The sequence below is a fragment of the Nilaparvata lugens genome, chromosome 2, assembly GCF_014356525.2.
Source record: "Nilaparvata lugens isolate BPH chromosome 2, ASM1435652v1, whole genome shotgun sequence".
NCBI lineage: Eukaryota > Metazoa > Arthropoda > Insecta > Hemiptera > Delphacidae > Nilaparvata > Nilaparvata lugens.
Window position 1 is genome coordinate 66,453,058 of NC_052505.1, and position 20,388 is coordinate 66,473,445.

The following is a 20,388-nucleotide window of genomic DNA, read 5'->3' on the forward strand; positions in this document are numbered from 1 at the left end:
AAAGGATAAGTTAGGGGGTTAGGATTTTGCTTTGAAATCCAAAGTATTAAATGTGAAAGGGTTAGGGGTTAGGTTTTTTCAAGTTATATTATAATAATGTTTCATATGGGTAGGTTGGGTTTTTGCTTTGAAATTTCAATATGCTAGAAAGGGCTAGGGTTTAGGTAGAATCATGTTTTTTGATATTTCAAAGGTGAAAAGACAGGTTAAGGGGTTAGGATTTTTCTTTGAAATTGCAATATGCTGTAACGGATTAGAGGTTTTAACCAAGAGTTATGTTTTAAATCTAAAAGGGGAAGTTAAGGGGTTAGGTTTTTGCTTTGAAATTACAATATGCTGACTTAGTTATAGTGTTTTTTAACATCAGTTAAATAACAACCGTTATATTTTATTAATTTTTTATTTAAAAGTACTCTTTCTTTTATTGAATAAAATGATAATATATTGATTAATATATCGAATTTAATGATAAATCATCAGTGGATGATAATATCATAAAAATAGAATGACGATTGGCTCCAGTTACAGTGCTTGGTAACCATCATCACAAAGAACGTTACATTCAAAGAACTGACTGAATGGAACGGGAAAAAACTGTTACTAACGCATGCGCGATACTGTGCTAACTGAGACCGAGAGTGTTTTGTTGAGTTGTTGCTCCATTTCATTTCAAGTCATTTCAGGTTATGTTGGTTTCACGTGTTCTTGTGAAATTTACATTTGATTCTTCAATTCTTTTAACTTAATTTTAAAACCTCATAGCCCATGTTACTTGTTAAATAATTTATCTAGTCTTATTATGATACGAATATTTTAATGTATGTTTTCAACTTTGGGATTTGATATTAGTCCTGTAAGCGGTTTAGTTTAAGATTTTCAATAGCTTGGCAACTATGGGAAAGCTACAAAAGGGCTACAACTGGAAAGCCAGACAACCTGGAAATTTAACGGAATCCAAAATAAAAACTACAGAGGTATATTTATTTTATTAATTCAATGATACATGTTTTCTCTATTATTTAACGATTACAAGAATATAACGTGAATCATAATTGAATTGTTTTGGTTTGAAAGTGCACATGTCCATAAATATAAATTTTTCACCAATGTAAAAAAACTGTTTTTATTCATATTGTTGCAAATTCAATCAATGTAGTCTAAATTTTATTGATTAATACAGATATTAGAAAACAGGTTATGTAGTTGAAATTTTTAAAACGTTGATTTATAAAAAAAAATAAATAGTAATTTGTGAAAAAATAGACATGTACACTTTCAAATCTACGGCTAGGCGCACACCAGTTAGTCAAGACAAGACATGATCAGGCAAGCTTAGTCACAATACTTGACATTGTTGCTTATGACGCAACTAACACTGATTAGTCATTGCAATTAGACATGTCTTCATAAGCAACAATGACTAGTATTGGGTCAAAGTTTGCCTGATCATGTCTTGTGTTGACTAACTGGTGTACGCGTATCCTAAGTTGCACAACAGCGCCAACAGCCGATTAAATTTTAACCGTGAATTATTTCAAAAATGCCTTCTTTGATTGGTTCTTGATTCTCGTCAAATTAATCACGGTTAAAATTTAACCGTTTGCTGTGCAACCGGTCCTAAACAATTAACAATTTTGATTCAATTATAGGCCCATTATGGAGCATTAATTTTTTGCTAAAGAGGTAGCGGCTAGTCTAGTCGGTGGGTGACCGCCGTTATCTCAGTTATATAGATATGAAATAATTTTTTTTAATGGGAGAGGGTGGAAAGTAAAGTGTTGTGGCCTATTTTTATCAAATTTAATTCAGTTTTAATATTGAAAATTGTTTGAAAACTAGCCTTATTTCAAAGAACAACGATTCCAAAATTGGTTATATCACTCACAGAAATCTTATTATTATTGCAATTTATGTTAAATTGGTATTTTAGTGAAAAAATGTATTAATAGTTTTTTATTCATTTATTTATTAATATTTATTCATAGTATTCATTCATAATAAAAGTATTTTTATTCAATTGCAGTTTAAATGATCAAATGATAAATTTTAGGTTAGACATAGCATAATCACATTGCCATTAAAACCTGACATACAGAGTATCAACATTATTCAAAGATTCAACTTACATCGGTGAGTCAGTGAATACAAATTTTTATAACGTAAAAGAATATGTTGGGAGGTTAGGTGTTACTTTTAAATGTCAATATGTTGATATAATATTATTCAATATGAATTTTTACAAGGTAAAAGGAAAGCTTAGGAGGTTTTTTTTTATTTTAAATGGCTATATATATATATATATATATATGGCAATGTGATTAATGGCAATGTGATTATGCTATGTCTAACCTAAAAGGAAAAGGAAAAGTAAAAGGAAAGCTTAGGAGGTTTTTTTTTATTTTAAATGGCTATATATATATAATATATATATATATATATAGCCATTTAAAATAAAAAAAAACCTCCTAAGCTTTCCTTTTACTTTTCCTTTTCCTTTTAGGTTAGACATAGCATAATCACATTGCCATTAAAACCTGACATACAGAGTATCAACATTATTCAAAGATTCAACTTACATCGGTGAGTCAGTGAATACAAATTTTTATAACGTAAAAGAATATGTTGGGAGGTTAGGTGTTACTTTTAAATGTCAATATGTTGATATAATATTATTCAATATGAATTTTTACAAGGTAAAAGGAAAGCTTAGGAGGTTTTTTTTTATTTTAAATGGCTATATATATATATATATATATATATATATGGCAATGTGATTAATGGCAATGTGATTATGCTATGTCTAACCTAAAAGGAAAAGGAAAAGTAAAAGGAAAGCTTAGGAGGTTTTTTTTTATTTTAAATGGCTATATATATATATATATATATATAGCCATTTAAAATAAAAAAAAACCTCCTAAGCTTTCCTTTTACTTTTCCTTTTCCTTTTAGGTTAGACATAGCATAATCACATTGCCATTAATCACATTGCCATATATATATATATAATATATATATATAGCCATTTAAAATAAAAAAAAACCTCCTAAGCTTTCCTTTTACCTTGTAAAAATTCATATTGAATAATATTATATCAACATATTGACATTTAAAAGTAACACCTAACCTCCCAACATATTCTTTTACGTTATAAAAATTTGTATTCACTGACTCACCGATGTAAGTTGAATCTTTGAATAATGTTGATACTCTGTATGTCAGGTTTTAATGGCAATGTGATTATGCTATGTCTAACCTAAAAGGAAAAGGAAAAGTAAAAGGAAAGCTTAGGAGGTTTTTTTTTATTTTAAATGGCTATATATATATATATATTATATATATAGCCATTTAAAATAAAAAAAAACCTCCTAAGCTTTCCTTTTACTTTTCCTTTTCCTTTTAGGTTAGACATAGCATAATCACATTGCCATTAATCACATTGCCATATATATATATATATATATAGCCATTTAAAATAAAAAAAAACCTCCTAAGCTTTCCTTTTACCTTGTAAAAATTCATATTGAATAATATTATATCAACATATTGACATTTAAAAGTAACACCTAACCTCCCAACATATTCTTTTACGTTATAAAAATTTGTATTCACTGACTCACCGATGTAAGTTGAATCTTTGAATAATGTTGATACTCTGTATGTCAGGTTTTAATGGCAATGTGATTATGCTATGTCTAACCTAAAATTTATCATTTGATCATTTAAACTGCAATTGAATAAAAATACTTTTATTATGAATGAATACTATGAATAAATATTAATAAATAAATGAATAAAAAACTATTAATACATTTTTCACTAAAATACCAATTTAACATAAATTGCAATAATAATAAGATTTCTGTGAGTGATATAACCAATTTTGGAATCGTTGTTCTTTGAAATAAGGCTAGTTTTCAAACAATTTTCAATATTAAAACTGAATTAAATTTGATAAAAATAGGCCACAACACTTTACTTTCCACCCTCTCCCATTAAAAAAATTATTTCATATCTATATAACTGAGATAACGGCGGTCGCCCACCGACTAGACTAGCCGCTACCTCTTCAGCAAAAAATTAATGCTCCATAATGGGCCTATAATTGAATCAAAATTGTTAATTGTTTAGGACCGGTTGCACAGCAAACGGTTAAATTTTAACCGTGATTAATTTGACGAGAATCAAGAACCAATCAAAGAAGGCATTTTTGAAATAATTCACGGTTAAAATTTAATCGGCTGTTGGCGCTGTTGTGCAACTTAGGATACGCGTACACCAGTTAGTCAACACAAGACATGATCAGGCAAACTTTGACCCAATACTAGTCATTGTTGCTTATGAAGACATGTCTAATTGCAATGACTAATCAGTGTTAGTTGCGTCATAAGCAACAATGTCAAGTATTGTGACTAAGCTTGCCTGATCATGTCTTGTCTTGACTAACTGGTGTGCGCCTAGCCGTAGATTTGAAAGTGTACATGTCTATTTTTTCACAAATTACTATTTATTTTTTTTTATAAATCAACGTTTTAAAAATTTCAACTACATAACCTGTTTTCTAATATCTGTATTAATCAATAAAATCTAGACTACATTGATTGAATTTGCAACAATATGATATATATATATATATATATAGAAGCGAAATGGCACTGACTGACTCATTCACTCACTCGCATAACTAAAAATCTACCGACCAAAAACGTTCAAATTTGGTAGGTATGTTCAGTTGGCCCTTTAGAGGCGCACTAAGAAATCCTTTGGCTATATTTTAACTCTAAGGCCCGGTTGCACAACAGCCGGTTAAATTTTAATCGTGATTAATTTCACGAGAACCAATCAAAGAAGGCCTTTTTGATAAGACGGCTTCTCTGATTGGTTCCCGTAGAATTATTCACGGTTGAAACTTAACCGGCACTAAGGGTTGTTTTTAAGGGTTTAAAGTTCGTCTTTTAGCATGTATATTCTTCTTCTCCCAATCTCTTAATAATTATAATTGAAATTTCCATATCATATGTTACTATAGAACTATAATCTAGATAGAGTACCTCTTCGAAACAGTTGTTAACTGGCAAGTAAATTAATAATTTTGTCAGGTTGGCATTAAGTTGAGTTGACTTTGTTAGGTTGGCACCAAGTTGAAGATTGAAATTCATTTATCGCGGAAAAATTGATTGGGCACTGCTACTTCAATCCTGGAAATATTTTATTACTAGCAGTCAGGCTCGCTTCGCTCGCCATATCCGTTTAGCCAGCCGTTTAGTCTGGACCCCCGACTGGATTGTCCTAACATATGATAAAAATGCCCAAATGAAAAATGCAGGCGAGCGAAGCGAGCCCGCTGATCTCATTCTTGGACGATCCAGTCGGGGGTCCAGATATGGATACGGATATGGCGAGCGAAGCGAGCCTGACGACTAGTATGTTGATATTATTCAAAATGCTCAATCACAGTGATTAAGTCAAGTCATTAGAAAGAGGGTTACTTTCAATGAAGTAATTAGATGCGCATGCGAAATGTGGTGTGGTCAAGATGTTTTTTTAAGATTATTGCAATTATTGTAACTTCTTATCTAAATCATAATATTATAACGGATAAAATTAATTTATTTAAGAATTCATAGGATTTACTATTGCATGAAATAATAAGCCTATACCTAGGCTTATACTCTGTATAAAAATAAAATTAACAGGTAGAAAGTCTTCTCTCTGTTTGTCTCTAGCTATTTTTATTACAACCTAACTTGAAGGTCTTTGATTTTAGCAACTGATGAGTTGCTAAATTAGTTACTGTTTACACGTCCTTTTACTTTTAACCTAACCTAACAATAGTGTCTCACTGTCGAGTCATTTTGACAACAAAACAATACATTTTAGACAAGCGTGAAGTGAAAACAAGAAAGTTAAGATATCACTGAAAACATAAACTAATACTTAACTATATAAACTATTATTAAAAGTAGTCGGAAAAATTGTTAGACCTCTATAAAATTTCAAAACTCATTACATCTTTTTTTTGTTTTACAGTTGAAAAAACTAGAAATTGATTTTGGTGAAGAAGGAACTAACAGCTACGATGATTCCAATGCTCTTGCTCTGCTTCCTAGAAGCAAGAAAGAAAAGAAGAAAAATAATACCGCTTTAAAACCTGCCGTAAAATTCATTTCCAAGAAGCGCAGAAAAGAATTGGAGAAAATTCTTGAACGGAAAACGAAAAAGGATAATGTAAGTTACGATATCTATAAATAATATTACAATACAGTATTGTCATCATCATTACCTATATTTTTACTTTGCTATTTTGTAATTCTTGAGTTTCTAGGCTATTTGCTATTGGTTAAGGACCAATTTCTAAGACACATAATTTACCATAAAACCATCTCATAAATTTAAAAAGTGTCCTTGAAACCTGGTCGAAATAGGCTTATCGTGGAATCAAGTCCAAATCCAAATGCATATGGATTATAGTTGTTTTCTAGACGAGGTTTTTCACGTTGGATAGTTCATTTATTTCTATGTTTACTGTGGTTTATACTTTTCAAATCCAGTTCAGATTTCTGTAAATTCGTATAATAATGTATTATTTGAATATCCACTTGTTACCAAGATTATGAATAGGCCTATCATATCCTAAGACCCAGTGCACACGGTGTAATTTACATCAACCATTACAAATCAGTCGCGAGCTTGCGACTGTCTAGCATAGCAACCTTGGCAATTCATTCAAAGGTGCGTTTTCGTTTGTGCGTGAATGCCGTCGTCAACTAAGACAGGGTGAGGATCTCAAGAGTGGGTATATTACTATTTGTGTAAATAACCAAAAACATCATGTTCAAATGGGGAAGATTAAGTTTATACTTTTAAATAGCAATATGATATTTGAAGCGCAATGTAATTATTGGCCGCATACCAGTGGTTATTATTTCTATTGTCTGGAATTAACTTGTGAAATCGCGGTCCTCTGTATTCAATAACCCCTCAAAATCTGCTTTGATTAAATTAAAGGGTCTTTGATTAATTATTATGGGAATCTATTCAATAATTATTCTATTAATAAAAGAATAATGATTTTTGTGTGTTTTGAATATTGTAAATTGAATGTGTAATTGACGAATTTTGAAGTGACACATAACCTAGCTTAATTTGAACTGTTGTATAAATTAGAATTGGAACAGTTTTGGGCGTAAGCCTGTGGTACTTTTCTGTAAGTTGTGTAATTCTGATTGATTAAATAAATAAAATCCAACAGAAGTGTTATGATTCTTGGATAATAAACATAAATAAAAATAATATCGAGTGACCTGTCTGGCTCAGGTATGAGTTAAATAACTTGAATAACGAAAGGTTATTGGATCAGCTGTTTTAGCATACTTTAAATTTAGACAATATGAATGTCTTCAGACAATAATAATTTATTCCTGTCGTCGTCGACTGCGGAAGTTTATGCACAAACGAAAACTTAGCTTAAGAGGTACAAACTACGCAACTAGTTTTCAACCAGTCTTGAACCAGTCACATACAACCGTGGTACCGTGGTTGCAGTTACGATGCAATCTTCAGTTGCTCCATATAGAGAAAATAGATGCAACTCTTTTAGAACAAGCCCTTTGCCATTAACTCAAGTTCTTTTTCAGTTACAAATTGGCTTGAGAAGCAAGCACTATTGGGAAGTTCGATCTCACTAGGCATCAAACCTGCAATCTATGTAGAAATCTATCTGGAAAACAACTATCGGAGTCCGGTCTCACAAGATCTTCAAATTATCAATCGATAGCTTAATCCTATTATATTAAGACTGTGCAAAGGCTAAAAATGAACTTTCTACTGGTGATATTTTTCTACTGGTGATATTACTCTTTGAGATATGAGCGCCTAAAGTTTAATTTTTTGGGACAGAACATTTCAAGTTCGGTAACAGATAAATCCATGAGTTTTGGAAGATAGATTCTTCATGGTATTGTTGATCTAATAAAACAAAAATTCTCTGAAAATATCAATTTTTGAGAAAGTTATTCAATTTACCAAAAATGAACAAAAGTAACTCAACTAAAAGTTATTTTTGGTCATTTTTAGTAAATTGAATAGCTTTCTCAAAAATTGATATTTTCAGAAAATTTTGTTTTATTAGATCAAAAATAACATGAAGAATCTATCTTCCAAATCTCATGGATTTATCTCTTACTGAACTTGAAACGTTCTGTCCCAAAAATTTAAACTTTAGGCGTTCATATCTCAAAAATTAATGATCGAAAAAAATGTTTTCTTAAGAAAACTTTTCCATTTTGATAGCTTGATGATATACAAATCGAAAATCTTTGAAAAATATCACCAGTAGAAAGTTCATTTTTAGCCTTTGCACAGCCTTAAGCGAGCATTTTCTGTATTTATTTATTTATGTATGTCCAACAGATATCGAAAACGGCTCTAACGATTTTCACCAAATTTGGAACATAGTAGGTTTATGATGTAAAAAATCGATTGCACTAGGTCTCATCCCTGGGAAAACTCACTGAATTACAAAAAAGGATAATCATTATTCATCCTTGGAAAAACAGCTGATAATTTCGTCGTCTGTCTATTATTGAAGTGAGTGAGCGAGTGCATGTGTGTGTGACTGAGACAAAATTATGACTGCTGTTAAACTATTGCAATCATTCAATCAGGTACTTAGTGCCGGTTGCACAAAAGCCCGTAGAATTTTAATCCTGAATAATTCCAGGAGAATCAATCAGAGAAGCCGTCTTTTTAAAATGGTCTTCTCTGATTTGGTTCACGTGAAATTAATCAGGATTAAAGTTTTATCCGGCTTCTGTGCAACCGGGATTTTGTGAGAGGGATTTTTGCATTTCACTGGGAATCTCAATCCACTGTGATTAGATAGAACATTTCTGTATAAACTATGAATATATTATAATCTCCTCTTTCGTAATGAAATGATTTTGTACTTCAGAGCGAAGCTCGGTCCCCCGATATTAATAAGGAACTAAACAGAAACGATAAAAGTCTATCTGCTGACGTTTAGTTAAAGCGTACATCTGATCGGCAATTGAAATAATTACTTATGTTTTCACAGAGATCGAATCTGTATGCGGCTTTAGCTAAAGTTCAGGCACCCGATGCATTGATGAATCAGCTGATTTCGATCACCAGCGTCCAAACCAAAGGAGTGAAGCAGGTGTTGAATGCAAATGGAGACACGCACGCGCACGACTCGCGTGAAAAGACTGCCAAGACGATGGTGAACGCCATCAAAGGCAGCAAGCGAAAGCATCTTGTTGAATGTTCGATCCGACAAGAGAAATTACGCAAACACGATGGTGATCCGTCTGTTGTTGGCTTCGATGTAAGTCAATTCATTATTATTTACTGGTTATTGTTTTAAGATACTTATGCTTAATAGCAGTTGAGCTATAACCGCCCTAGATGGGGGTAGAAGGGAGAGATCTTTAAATTCTAATGGGCGAATTATGGGACTTGAAAAAACAACGAACTTTTGCATTCTATTCAATTTGTTAATTCCATTGACTGAACTAACTGCTAGAAATTTTGACAAAAAAATCGAAAACATTTTATTGCACATTCTATAATTCAAGAAAACTATCTTGAAAACTTTTGCCAACTGTCCGTCTGGAATTCCAACTGTTTACGAAGGCAGCGTGAACTTATCTCGTTTTACTTCTACAATGAATAATTGTGGACTTGGTCAATACAGGGTTATAAACATGAGCTAGAATTGCTCTCACCATCGAATCTCGAGAGAGAGAGAGTTTTGGGCACAGCCTCTTGTCCTTTAACGATCATACAGTAAATAATGATTTTTGACTATCAATAAATAAATTAATAAACGTGTAACTTTTTATAACATTTTATAACGTGTATACACTTTTTATAACGTGTAACATTTATTTACACAACTGTTTTTTTTTTGCAGATTTCGTCAGAAGATGATTTTGATAGTGATGGGGGGGAATCTGAAGAAAATGAAGTGGAAAAGACTGTTATTGAAAGTGCAAATGTTGAGAAACCGAAATCAAAACCTGCAAATGTTGAAACAACTGAGAAACCGAAATCGAAACCGGCAAATGTTGAAACAACTGAGAAACCGAAATCGAAACCTACAAATGTTAAAACTGCTGAGAAACGAAAATCGAAACCTGCAAATGTTAAAACAACTGAGAAACCGAAATCGAAACCTACAAATGTTAAAACAACTGAGAAACCGAAATCGAAACCTACAAATGTTAAAACTGCTGAGAAACTAAAATCGAAACCTGCAAATGTTGAAACTGCTGAGAAACCAAAATCGAAACCTGCAAATGTTGAAACTGCTGAGAAACCGAAAATGAAACCTGTTGTATTTGTGCCTGTATTTAGAAAACCCGCCATACAAGAGGATCGCTTGAAATTACCGATTCTTAGCGAAGAGCAAGCTATAATGGAAGCCGTGAACGAGAATCCAATCGTCATACTGTCTGGAGAAACTGGAAGTGGTAAAACAACTCAGATGCCTCAGTTCCTGTATGAAGCCGGTTACACGAGAAATGGCAGAATGATCGGTGTGACTGAACCAAGGCGGGTCGCCGCCATTTCAATGTCTCAGAGAGTGGCTCAAGAACTCAACTTGTCTAGTAAGAAAGTGTCTTATCTGATCAGATTTGAAGGAAATGCAACCCCTGAAACCGAAATCAAATTCATGACCGATGGTGTTTTGTTGAAAGAAATACAAATGGACTTTTTGTTGAAAAAATATTCTGTGATAATTATTGACGAGGCGCATGAACGTAGTGTTTACACAGATATCTTGATAGGACTTTTGTCTCGAATAGTTCCATTGAGAAACAAGAAGGGAGACCCTCTTAAACTAATAATTATGTCGGCCACTCTGCGACTTGAAGATTTTGTCGACAATAAGCAACTGTTCAAGATTACACCACCTCTGATCAAAGTTGAATCAAGACAGTTTTCTGTTACCATTCACTTCAACAAGAGAACTGATCCCAATTATGTGAAGGAAGCTTTCAAGAAAGCCTGTAAAATACATACTCAACTACCTGATGGAGGAATACTCATTTTTGTAACAGGACAACAAGAAGTCAATCTGCTAGTCAAGAAATTAAGAAAAGCCTTTCCATTCCATCATTCTAAAGATAAAGTGGATGATGAGAACGATGTTGATGAAGCGTTGGACAGGGTTTTGAAAAAACGTAGGAGAAGAAGTGACGTCAGAGCAGAGGCCGATGTGGGTGCTGCCTCTGTACTCGCTGTTGCCCGGCCACGAGCAGGCCAAGGTGTTTGCGCCGCACCCCGAGGGCAGTCGACTGTGCGTGGTGGCCACCAATGTTGCCGAAACCTCGCTCACCATTCCCAACATCAAGTATGTGGTGGACAGTGGAAAGGTGAAGAGCAAAGTGTACGACAAGCACACCGGCGTGTCTGCGTTCTCGGTGATGTGGACAAGCAAAGCGTCGGCCAATCAGAGGGCGGGTCGCGCCGGGAGGACTGGACCCGGCCACTGCTACCGGCTGTACGCGTCGGCTGTGTTCAACGACATGTTTGCAGCTTGGGCTGAGCCCGACATCAGGCGCAGACCTGTGGACGATCTGTTGTTGCAGTTGAAGGCCATGGGCATCGATCGAGTCATCAACTTCCCCTTCCCCTCGCCTCCCGACACTCTCCAACTGGAAGCTGCCGAAAAGAGGCTGATTCTGCTGGGTGCTCTCTCTCGCAAGTCTTCTCAAGATGGCAAGTACACTGGCGATGACAGCAAACTGACGAAACTGGGCGAATCGATGTCGGTGTTTCCGATTGCGCCTCGGTTTTCGAAGATGCTGTTGCTGAGTGACCAGCAGCCGGGCCTGATGCAGCAGATGGTGGCTCTGGTGGCCGCCCTGTCGGTGCAGGAGCTGTTGTTGGTTGGCGAGCGGCGGTGGCACGAGGCGAGGCGCCTGTCAATCGGCAGCGGACACTCGCAGCGCCTCGGCGACATGATGGTGCTTTTGAAGGCAGTCGCCGCCGCAGAGTTGGCCTACTCCACCCAGTTGCAGTCTTTCCCCAGCTATTGTATCGACCACGGCCTGCGCATCAAGGCCGTCTTGGAGGTCAGGAAGTTGCGGCTGCAGTTGACCAACGAGCTCAACATGAACATCAAGGACCTGGACCTGTATGTTGACCCCAAGATGAAGGCGCCGACTGACTTACAGGCTAGACAGCTGCGGCAGATCGTGCTGGCCGGGATGGTTGATCAGGTGGCCGCCAGAGTGAGTGAGCAGGAGGCTTTGGCTGGCGGGGTGCGCAAGGGGAAGGCCGCCTACCAGATCATGGGCACCGATCAGCTCGTCTTTCTGCACTCGAGCTCCGCGCTCTACAAGCAACAGCCCAGCTGGCTCGTCTATCAGCAAGTCACCGACAATGGCTCCAAAATGCATCTCAGAGGTACGCTATTGCAATACTACACAAGATATTCACATTATTAATCAATACTATTCAAAGCAGAGAGGAGAGAAAAAAGTCCGAGAACGGCTTCATATCTCATACACAAAAGTAATTTGATGGTGGGTGTGATCGGGGATCCTACTCAAATTGTAAATACTACTTTACTTTGACTTCAAAAATTTGGTCCGCCATATTGAATGCAACTTTGTTTTTTTTAAATAGGAAGGTGGTCATGCGATACATGATTTCGATACGAAATTTCAAGAAAAAATGAATGGTGAAAACCGCATATCGATATCTCAAACAGTTTAGAAGATATTCACATTATAATTTTAAATTATCATCATATTTATTTGAAATTTCGTATCGAAATCATGTATCGCATGACCACATTCCTATTTAAAAAAACAAAGTTGCATTCAATATGGCGGATCCAAGATGACGGACCAAATTTTTGAAGTCATAGTAAAGTAGTATTTTTAATTTGAGTAGGATCCCCAATCACACCCACCATCAAATTACCTTTGTGTATGAGATATTAAGCCGTTCTCGGACTTTTCACCCACTCTGTATGCTACAAACTGTGGAAGGAGAAATAGGTTTCTTCTCTTCATGTTAAAAGTAATAGGCTATCTAACAGACTTTAGTAGGTAATATTATATTTAGTGACTAATCATGCATGATTTTACGTACAATTCATTATTATAGAATATCTTTTGAACCTCAATATAACTGACTGGATCGCTTTTGAGTCCTCACTTATAATGGAAATGACAAAGCCTATTGCAAATTGTTTACTTAATGGTCAATAAAGTATTCTATTTTAGGGATCAAAAGTTAAGTGATTGGACGACACGACTGAGTTTTTAAAAATTGAAACTTTATTAACACTACAACTACAAAGAATACCGAATTAAAGAATTTCGGGAGCCGAGTGCTCTCGTCAAGTGATTGAGTAGAGCCAGAGACAAGAATAATATAGTTACTTACTTACTTATCCTTCATCTATGGTAGAACTAACTGAAAATAATAAATTGAGACAAAAAAAGACAATGCATAGTCAGCTATATTCTATAACGATAGGGTTGTGTACTACTACTATAGATATTTAACTAGAGACATTGAAAATAAGCTTATGGGTACACAATAGCATAGAATATAGAATGATAATAGATAATAATTAATTTAATTGACCCGGCTACAAATTATGACTGAATGTCACGAGAACAATCAGAGAAACCTTCTTTAACAAAAGGACTTCTATGATTGGTTCTCGTGGCATTTAATAACGGTTTAAATTTAATGCCGCATCCACACGTTGGCCCAATACGTACAAATGACGACCAGCGCCAGAGTGTAGATGGGTGGTTTGCCAGCGATTTTTTACTTTCCTTGCCCTATTACCATAGGTAAGGATAGTATTGCTTTCCGAAAAAAATTAAGGTACCCCAATTTCTATATTTCTATACGTTTCAAGGTCCCCTGAGTCCAAAAAAGTGATTTTTGGGTATTGGTCTGTATGTGTGTGTGTGTGTGTCTGTGTGTGTGTGTGGTGTGTGTGTGTGTGTGTGTATGAGTGTATGTGCGTCTGTGTACACGATATCTCATCTCCCAATTAACGGAATGACTTGAAATTTGGAACTTAATGTCCTTACACTATAAGGATCCGACACGAACAATTTCGATCAAATGCAATTCAAGATGGCGGCTAAAATGGCGGAAATGTTGTCAAAAACAGGGTTTTTCGCGATTTTCTCAAAAACGGCTCCAACGATTTCGATCAAATTCATAACTAGAAAAGTCATTGATAAGCTCTATCAACTGCCACAAGTCTCATATCTGTAAAAATTTCAGGAGCACTGCACCATCTATGCAAAGTTTGATTTTAGATTCCCAATTATCAGGCTTCAGATACAATTTAAACAGAAAATTCCCAGTGGAAACGATTGAGCATGGACATCTCTTCAATTAATGTTCAGTAACATTTTCACTTAAAATCGAAAATAAGCACGAAATTCGAGAAAATGTTATCATTTCAATTGCAAACTGTTGGCAACTGTTGATTCTATTAAATGATTCACTATGAAGAGATAGCAGACCTCGTATGTCTCCAGCGTTATTGTCCTGTCACCAGCTGGCACAGATCTTTGTTTATAAGTAGACTTGAGATGCGCGTGCACACTAGCGTCAGGTGATCAATTTTCATAACGGCAAGGAAAGTTGTGTGAGTGCGCCACACCAGATTTTTTTTGTAAATTGTGACGTTAGTTCAATATTGTAATGTGACTTGTACGTAGAAAATCATTAGAACTAAGATAATTTCAAGTTATTAATTATCAGCTGTTATGATTATTATCAGGTGTGACCAGTATAGAGCCTGAGTGGTTACCAGTGTTTGCTCCGACTCTGTGCAATCTGACACCTCAAAAAGAACCATCACCGACCTACAATGCAGAAAAAGGAGTTCCATTTTGCTATGCCACCGGATCGTTCGGTAAGTTTTCTTTTGTGACAACAAAATGCCTATCTATCTGTCTACATGACTGTAATAGTTTTGTGATCTTTGCTCTTACCTGATGATGTCCATGTATTTGTGTAAATGCTGTCACGTGGTATTTTAGCATCACAAAATATTTTTGAAATGAACTATTGAACTCTAATAGAATTATAAAATAGAAAGGAAAGATAGCCTAGTCAAAGTACCACTCAGGTAAAATCGAATGTTATTGGTGATAAAGAGTAATCATATTATCTAAAGCAATAAAAGAACCAAGAAAAGTTGTAATTCAACAATAATGAGAATTCATTGGCAGAATTAAAAATTATAAAGCGGCTTATTTATTATTGGCAGATCATAAAAAATAAAAGTTTGCATGTACATTTGAGGTTAGAATTCTTTGTTTTTGTTTTAAATGAATCAATCGATCTAGGATAAATCGACAGTTCTTTGAATCGATACCTAACGAATCAGCTGATTGCTCGATCAACCAGTATAAATTGAATTATAAGTTTTACTCACAAAATATATATTATATACACTAGGGAAGGTTTATGTAAATAGATAAGGACAACTATTATTGTTGCATGAGTATTTATTGCAATCTAAAAAAGTATGAAAACCAAGAGTACACAAAGCTCATATAAAAAATTAAATGTGCACTGCTTTATAGTATTGTATATCAAGATTTATTTATTGGAATAATCTAAGACAATCACTCCATTTATTTATATAAAAACTTTTTATTTATCTTTCTATAACAAAGTTGGAGAAACCCTGAATCTGAAGTAACCAATTGCATTGAGTCTTACTAAAATTAGAAAGCCAATCAGAAGGAAGCTTACAAACCGTTCAAGGAAGAGATGAAATTTTTCTGAAAATCATTTCTCTTTGGCTTGTGATCCCGATCTGTGAGGACGCACATGGAGATTAGGGTCCTTACTTTCTATTAAATTTTAAAATCCCTTTTTTAAATTTAAAATATTTGTAATTAATGTTTGATTATCTGTGAACTCAGTGTTGCTAAAGAGTTCTTAATTGTAATCTGTTCCCATAAACATATTTTTAATACTGAGAGAAATTTATAAGAAATCTGGACCACGCGCGAGCCCAGCAACGATGAAAAGGACCTGCATAATTAATTATTGGAAATAATTAATTCACTCTACAAGACCTTCAAGAACATCATTACCGTGAGTGTTAGTTCTAATGAGCTCATTAGCCGGCTTTTAATAGTGAATTGGGAAATTGATCAAAGCGCTACATAAATTAATTCAAGTTTAAAAAATTCGCAACATGTTGAGTGCTATCATATAGTCTATAAGAACGTTTTATGAATTTATTTGATTTATGTAGGAAGCTTACTTCCATGCACGGCACGAACTCATAAAATCCTGAGATCTTTGAATTGTTAATTTTATTAATTATTATTTGCTCATTGATTAAAGTATATCATGTTAAATCTACAGATCGAACAGGTTTTAAATTGTAGATTTCTGAATTGACTTGAAGTCCATGTATCAGTATTAAATACAAATTTATAATTTTTAAAGCTCACAACGGTGAATGCTATCAAGCCTTGTGATAATTATTCAAATTATAGAAAATAATTTATTTAAAGAAAATTATAGAAATAAGAATATTTTATATATTATTTTATGGGACTATATTTTATGTTTTATGTCAGCATACAAAATCATAGAAGTTTTTATTATATCCTAATTCATCTCGTGATATACAGTTTGAGCTGTCTTGGTACCAAGAAATATTCGTCAGCAGCACATAAAATTAGTGAATCAATTAATATTGATCTTATTAAGAGCATTCATTACTTATCATCCTTTGATGATAGTCATACTAGTCCGCCAGAAAAATCATATTGATAATTATATTAATAAGGTTCCAGTTATATCATATAAGGATCCAGAGAACTTCAAGAACTGGCGTTGTAAGTTCTAAGGAATTTCAGAAGGATAAATTGGTGAATACCTGTATTCATGACAAGCGTTTTAAAAATCAACTAGAAAAAACTATAGTTGGTCTTCATTATTCTCGATTGGATACATGGTTACTGGTGATCAGTCATCAACTATCCTTTTGATTTCCTTATTGGTATTCTTCCAGAACTCCACGGAAGCAGCGGTAAGAATTATTAATCACCAATCGTTGAACCTTGTGGCGATTAATTATATTTGGAAAATTCATGCATCTACCACTGAGCTAGAGCTGCGGTCTGAACCCAGCATATTTGCGAGCCGGATGGCCTTAACTTTTTGCAAATTTATTTGCAAAATAGGGATCCTAACAACTGCTCTTATAAATATCAAAAATACCGCATCACCTGTAAAGGATTTGCAATTTACCACTTTACAATGCTCATGACAGTAAATAATGAATTTGAATTATCTGTAGTGCGACTCACGTTAAGGTGCGTACAGTCCTATGCGCCACAAACAAGCACATTTCACTTTTCATCAGCTGATTTTTTATATCTCAATCCTCCACCCTTTTTTTGCACCACTATTCTTTTCATTTTGTTTTATTGTGATTGTTGTTTGCATTTATTCTTTTTGTTAATCCTATTATATTAAGCGAGCAATTTCTGTATTTTTATATCTGGTTACCTATTTATATTTATTTACATCTGGTTATTTATGTTCAGCGGATCTCGAAAACGGCTCTAACGATTTTCAAGAAATTTTGAACATAGTAGGTTTATGATATAAAAATTAGATTGCACTAGGTCTCATCCCTGGAAAAACTCGCTGAAGGACATGAAAATGATAATTCATCCTTGGAAAAACAGATGATAATTTCGTCGTCTGTCCATAATAGAAGATGCGTGTGCCTGTGTGGGAGATCAGCTGTGTAATCAATTAGCTTACCGTATCCCGCGAGAAATCTAGAAATTTTAATTGACTCGATCAAAATAATCTGATTTGTTGACATGAGATGGTATATCATAATATTCAAAGTTAATCATTATTTTGCAGTTCTAAGTGATTAGCAAGTGTTATTTTGTTATTCAATTTGGTTTGTAAACAATCTAAATTAGAACTTTTATGTTTTCAAAAATGTTTGGACTGAAACTTTGATCTGAATTCAAGTATATGGAACATAACCTACTTTTTGGAATGTTTATAGTTCTTCTTCTTCTTCACTTCAAGGATTAGGTTTGTTAAAGAACTTGTTCCGGCACCCATCTTTTCCTCGGTCTTCCCACGTCTCTTTTCCCAGTAGGTTTATAGCATTTAGCCTCCAAAGGTATTCGTCCAGGAGGCATTCTATTCAAATGACTGCACCAATTCATTCTGTTTTGAATGATTTTTTCATGTAAAGGTGTAACAGATAAAGCTCTTCTTATCTCCTCATTTCTGATTCTATCTGCTCTAGTGCAGCCAAACAAACTTCTTAGAAACCTCATTTCTGCAGCTTGAATCTTGCTGTCTACTCTACGTGTGTGGATCCAATTCTCACTTCCGTAAAGCAGCGTTGGTACAGCGATGGTATTGAAGAATTTGATTCTAGTATCCTGCCTTGTTTTATTTTTGAGGTTTCTATGAATATTGCCACATATTCTTTGGAACTTTGATACTTTGTTATGAATATCTTTATCTGTATCATAGGTTACATCATTGCCAAGATAATTGAAATTTTTCACCTGTTCTATTATCTTCCCATTCAATTCTATCTTGGTTCTGGATGGATATTTACCTTTGATTTTGTTTTCTTAGTTGATATCTTTAAATTATATTTCTGAGAAACTCTGTCCAGCATAAACATCGCTTTCTGAAAGGCGTCCTCATTCTCTTGAATTGTAAGGTCATCTGCATACATGATTGAGTTAACAGATGTATGGGCTGATAGCTGTATACCTGAGTCAGCCAAATTTTTCCATGTAACATGTCGTCCACGTAAATATTAAATAATGTCGGAGATATACAGCATCCTTGCCTTACACCCTTGTTTATATTAATGACCTTACTCAAACCGTCCTTTACTTGTAAACGGATAGTCGTTTTTACATATAGGCTCTGCAAAGATTGAATTATATGCTTGGGATATCCTCTCGAATCCAGAATTGACCATAGTAAGTTTCAATTTACTGAATCAAAAGACTTTGTGAAGTCTATAAAAGCTAAGTGTGTCTCTAGATTATATTCTCTTCGTTTTGATATAATTTGATTCAAAGCGAAAACTGCATCAGTGCATGACCTACCTTTTCGGAAGCCCATCTGTTCTTCCAGGAGAAGTACATCAGTGATTATTTTCAATCTATTGTTTAGAATTCTGGCATAGACATTGTATGTTGTATCCAGAAGACTGATACCTCTATAATTTTGAGGATCTGCTCTACTTCCTTTTTTGAATAGGGATATAACCAGGGACTGCAACCACTCTTTTGGTACTTGGTGTTGTTTCCAGCACATATTGAAAAGATGTAGTATTCTATGGTGTAGAAGGATTCCTATTGTTTATAACTATTGTTTATAGTTATAAATCAAAATTCAAGGAAGAATCAGTTTTTGGCTGTGCCTGTTAGTCCTTCCCCAATCATTTTAAAGAATTGAGTTATGTTTATCAATAAATAAATAACGAGCGAAGCTCGGTGCCCCGATATTTTGTATTAAACTTGTATTTGTGTGAATAAATAAATTGAAAAATTGAAATGAATCTGTATCTTACTGTTTATGTACAAATACAGATGTAATAAGCATAGCATCAGCTGATAAAAAGTAAATTGCGCGTATTTGTGACGCTTAAGGCAGTGCAGTGCAACGGGCTAAAAAAACTTTCTACTGGTAATATTCTTCAAAGTTTGTATACTATCAAGCTATTGTAATAAGAAAAAACTATCTCAGTAAGAATTTTTTTCCAATCATTACTTTTTGAGATATGAGAGCCCAAAGTTCAATGTCAGATCATTTCAAATTCGGTAAAGCTGCGTTTACACCAAAATTCCTTGTTATTAACAAAAATTTATGTTATCCATCGATAGTCGGTAAAGATCAGAGGAAATTTGTCATGTTAATAACAAAAGCCTCTCTTATCGCATTAACTTTTGTTAATAACAGGTTCCTATCTTCCCCGCAACCCCCTCGCCCAGCATCCCTATCCTAAAACTACAGTTGTTCCCTAATAACTACAGCTGCAGACGAAACATGTGACAAAGTTATTAACTTTTTTTGATAACAAAACTAGCAGCCAAAAGAAAATGTTATTAACAAATGTTAAAAACTTTTGTTATCAACTCTGGTGTAAACGCATTATAATTTGTTTACATTAGATCATACTAGCAGTTCTGTGAACAGTAGACCTCACGCTCAGTAAGTTACATTGACCTGTTGTTATGTTTTCTCAAAAATTAATAAATAATTTATCAATTTAAAATGTCTAGAAAAAATCCTAAATAAACATAGAGCTTTCTGTCCTATCGTACCGTGACGTGTCATCCTGGA

At 34.3% G+C, this 20,388-nt stretch overlaps 1 protein-coding gene across 1 annotated transcript in view; it reads left to right on the forward strand.

The window, feature by feature from the left end:
* The first annotated feature begins 659 nt into the window (after positions 1–659).
* Positions 660–20,388, forward strand: part of LOC111055271 (probable ATP-dependent RNA helicase kurz) — a 28,445-nt gene continuing 8,716 nt past the window's right edge. Inside the window, 6 exon segments of the mRNA XM_039422510.1 lie at positions 660–974; positions 6,028–6,225; positions 9,074–9,343; positions 9,932–11,208; positions 11,210–12,432; positions 14,792–14,926. Of these exon segments, the coding sequence (XP_039278444.1) occupies positions 894–974; positions 6,028–6,225; positions 9,074–9,343; positions 9,932–11,208; positions 11,210–12,432; positions 14,792–14,926 (3,184 nt within the window). The 5' untranslated portion in view covers positions 660–893.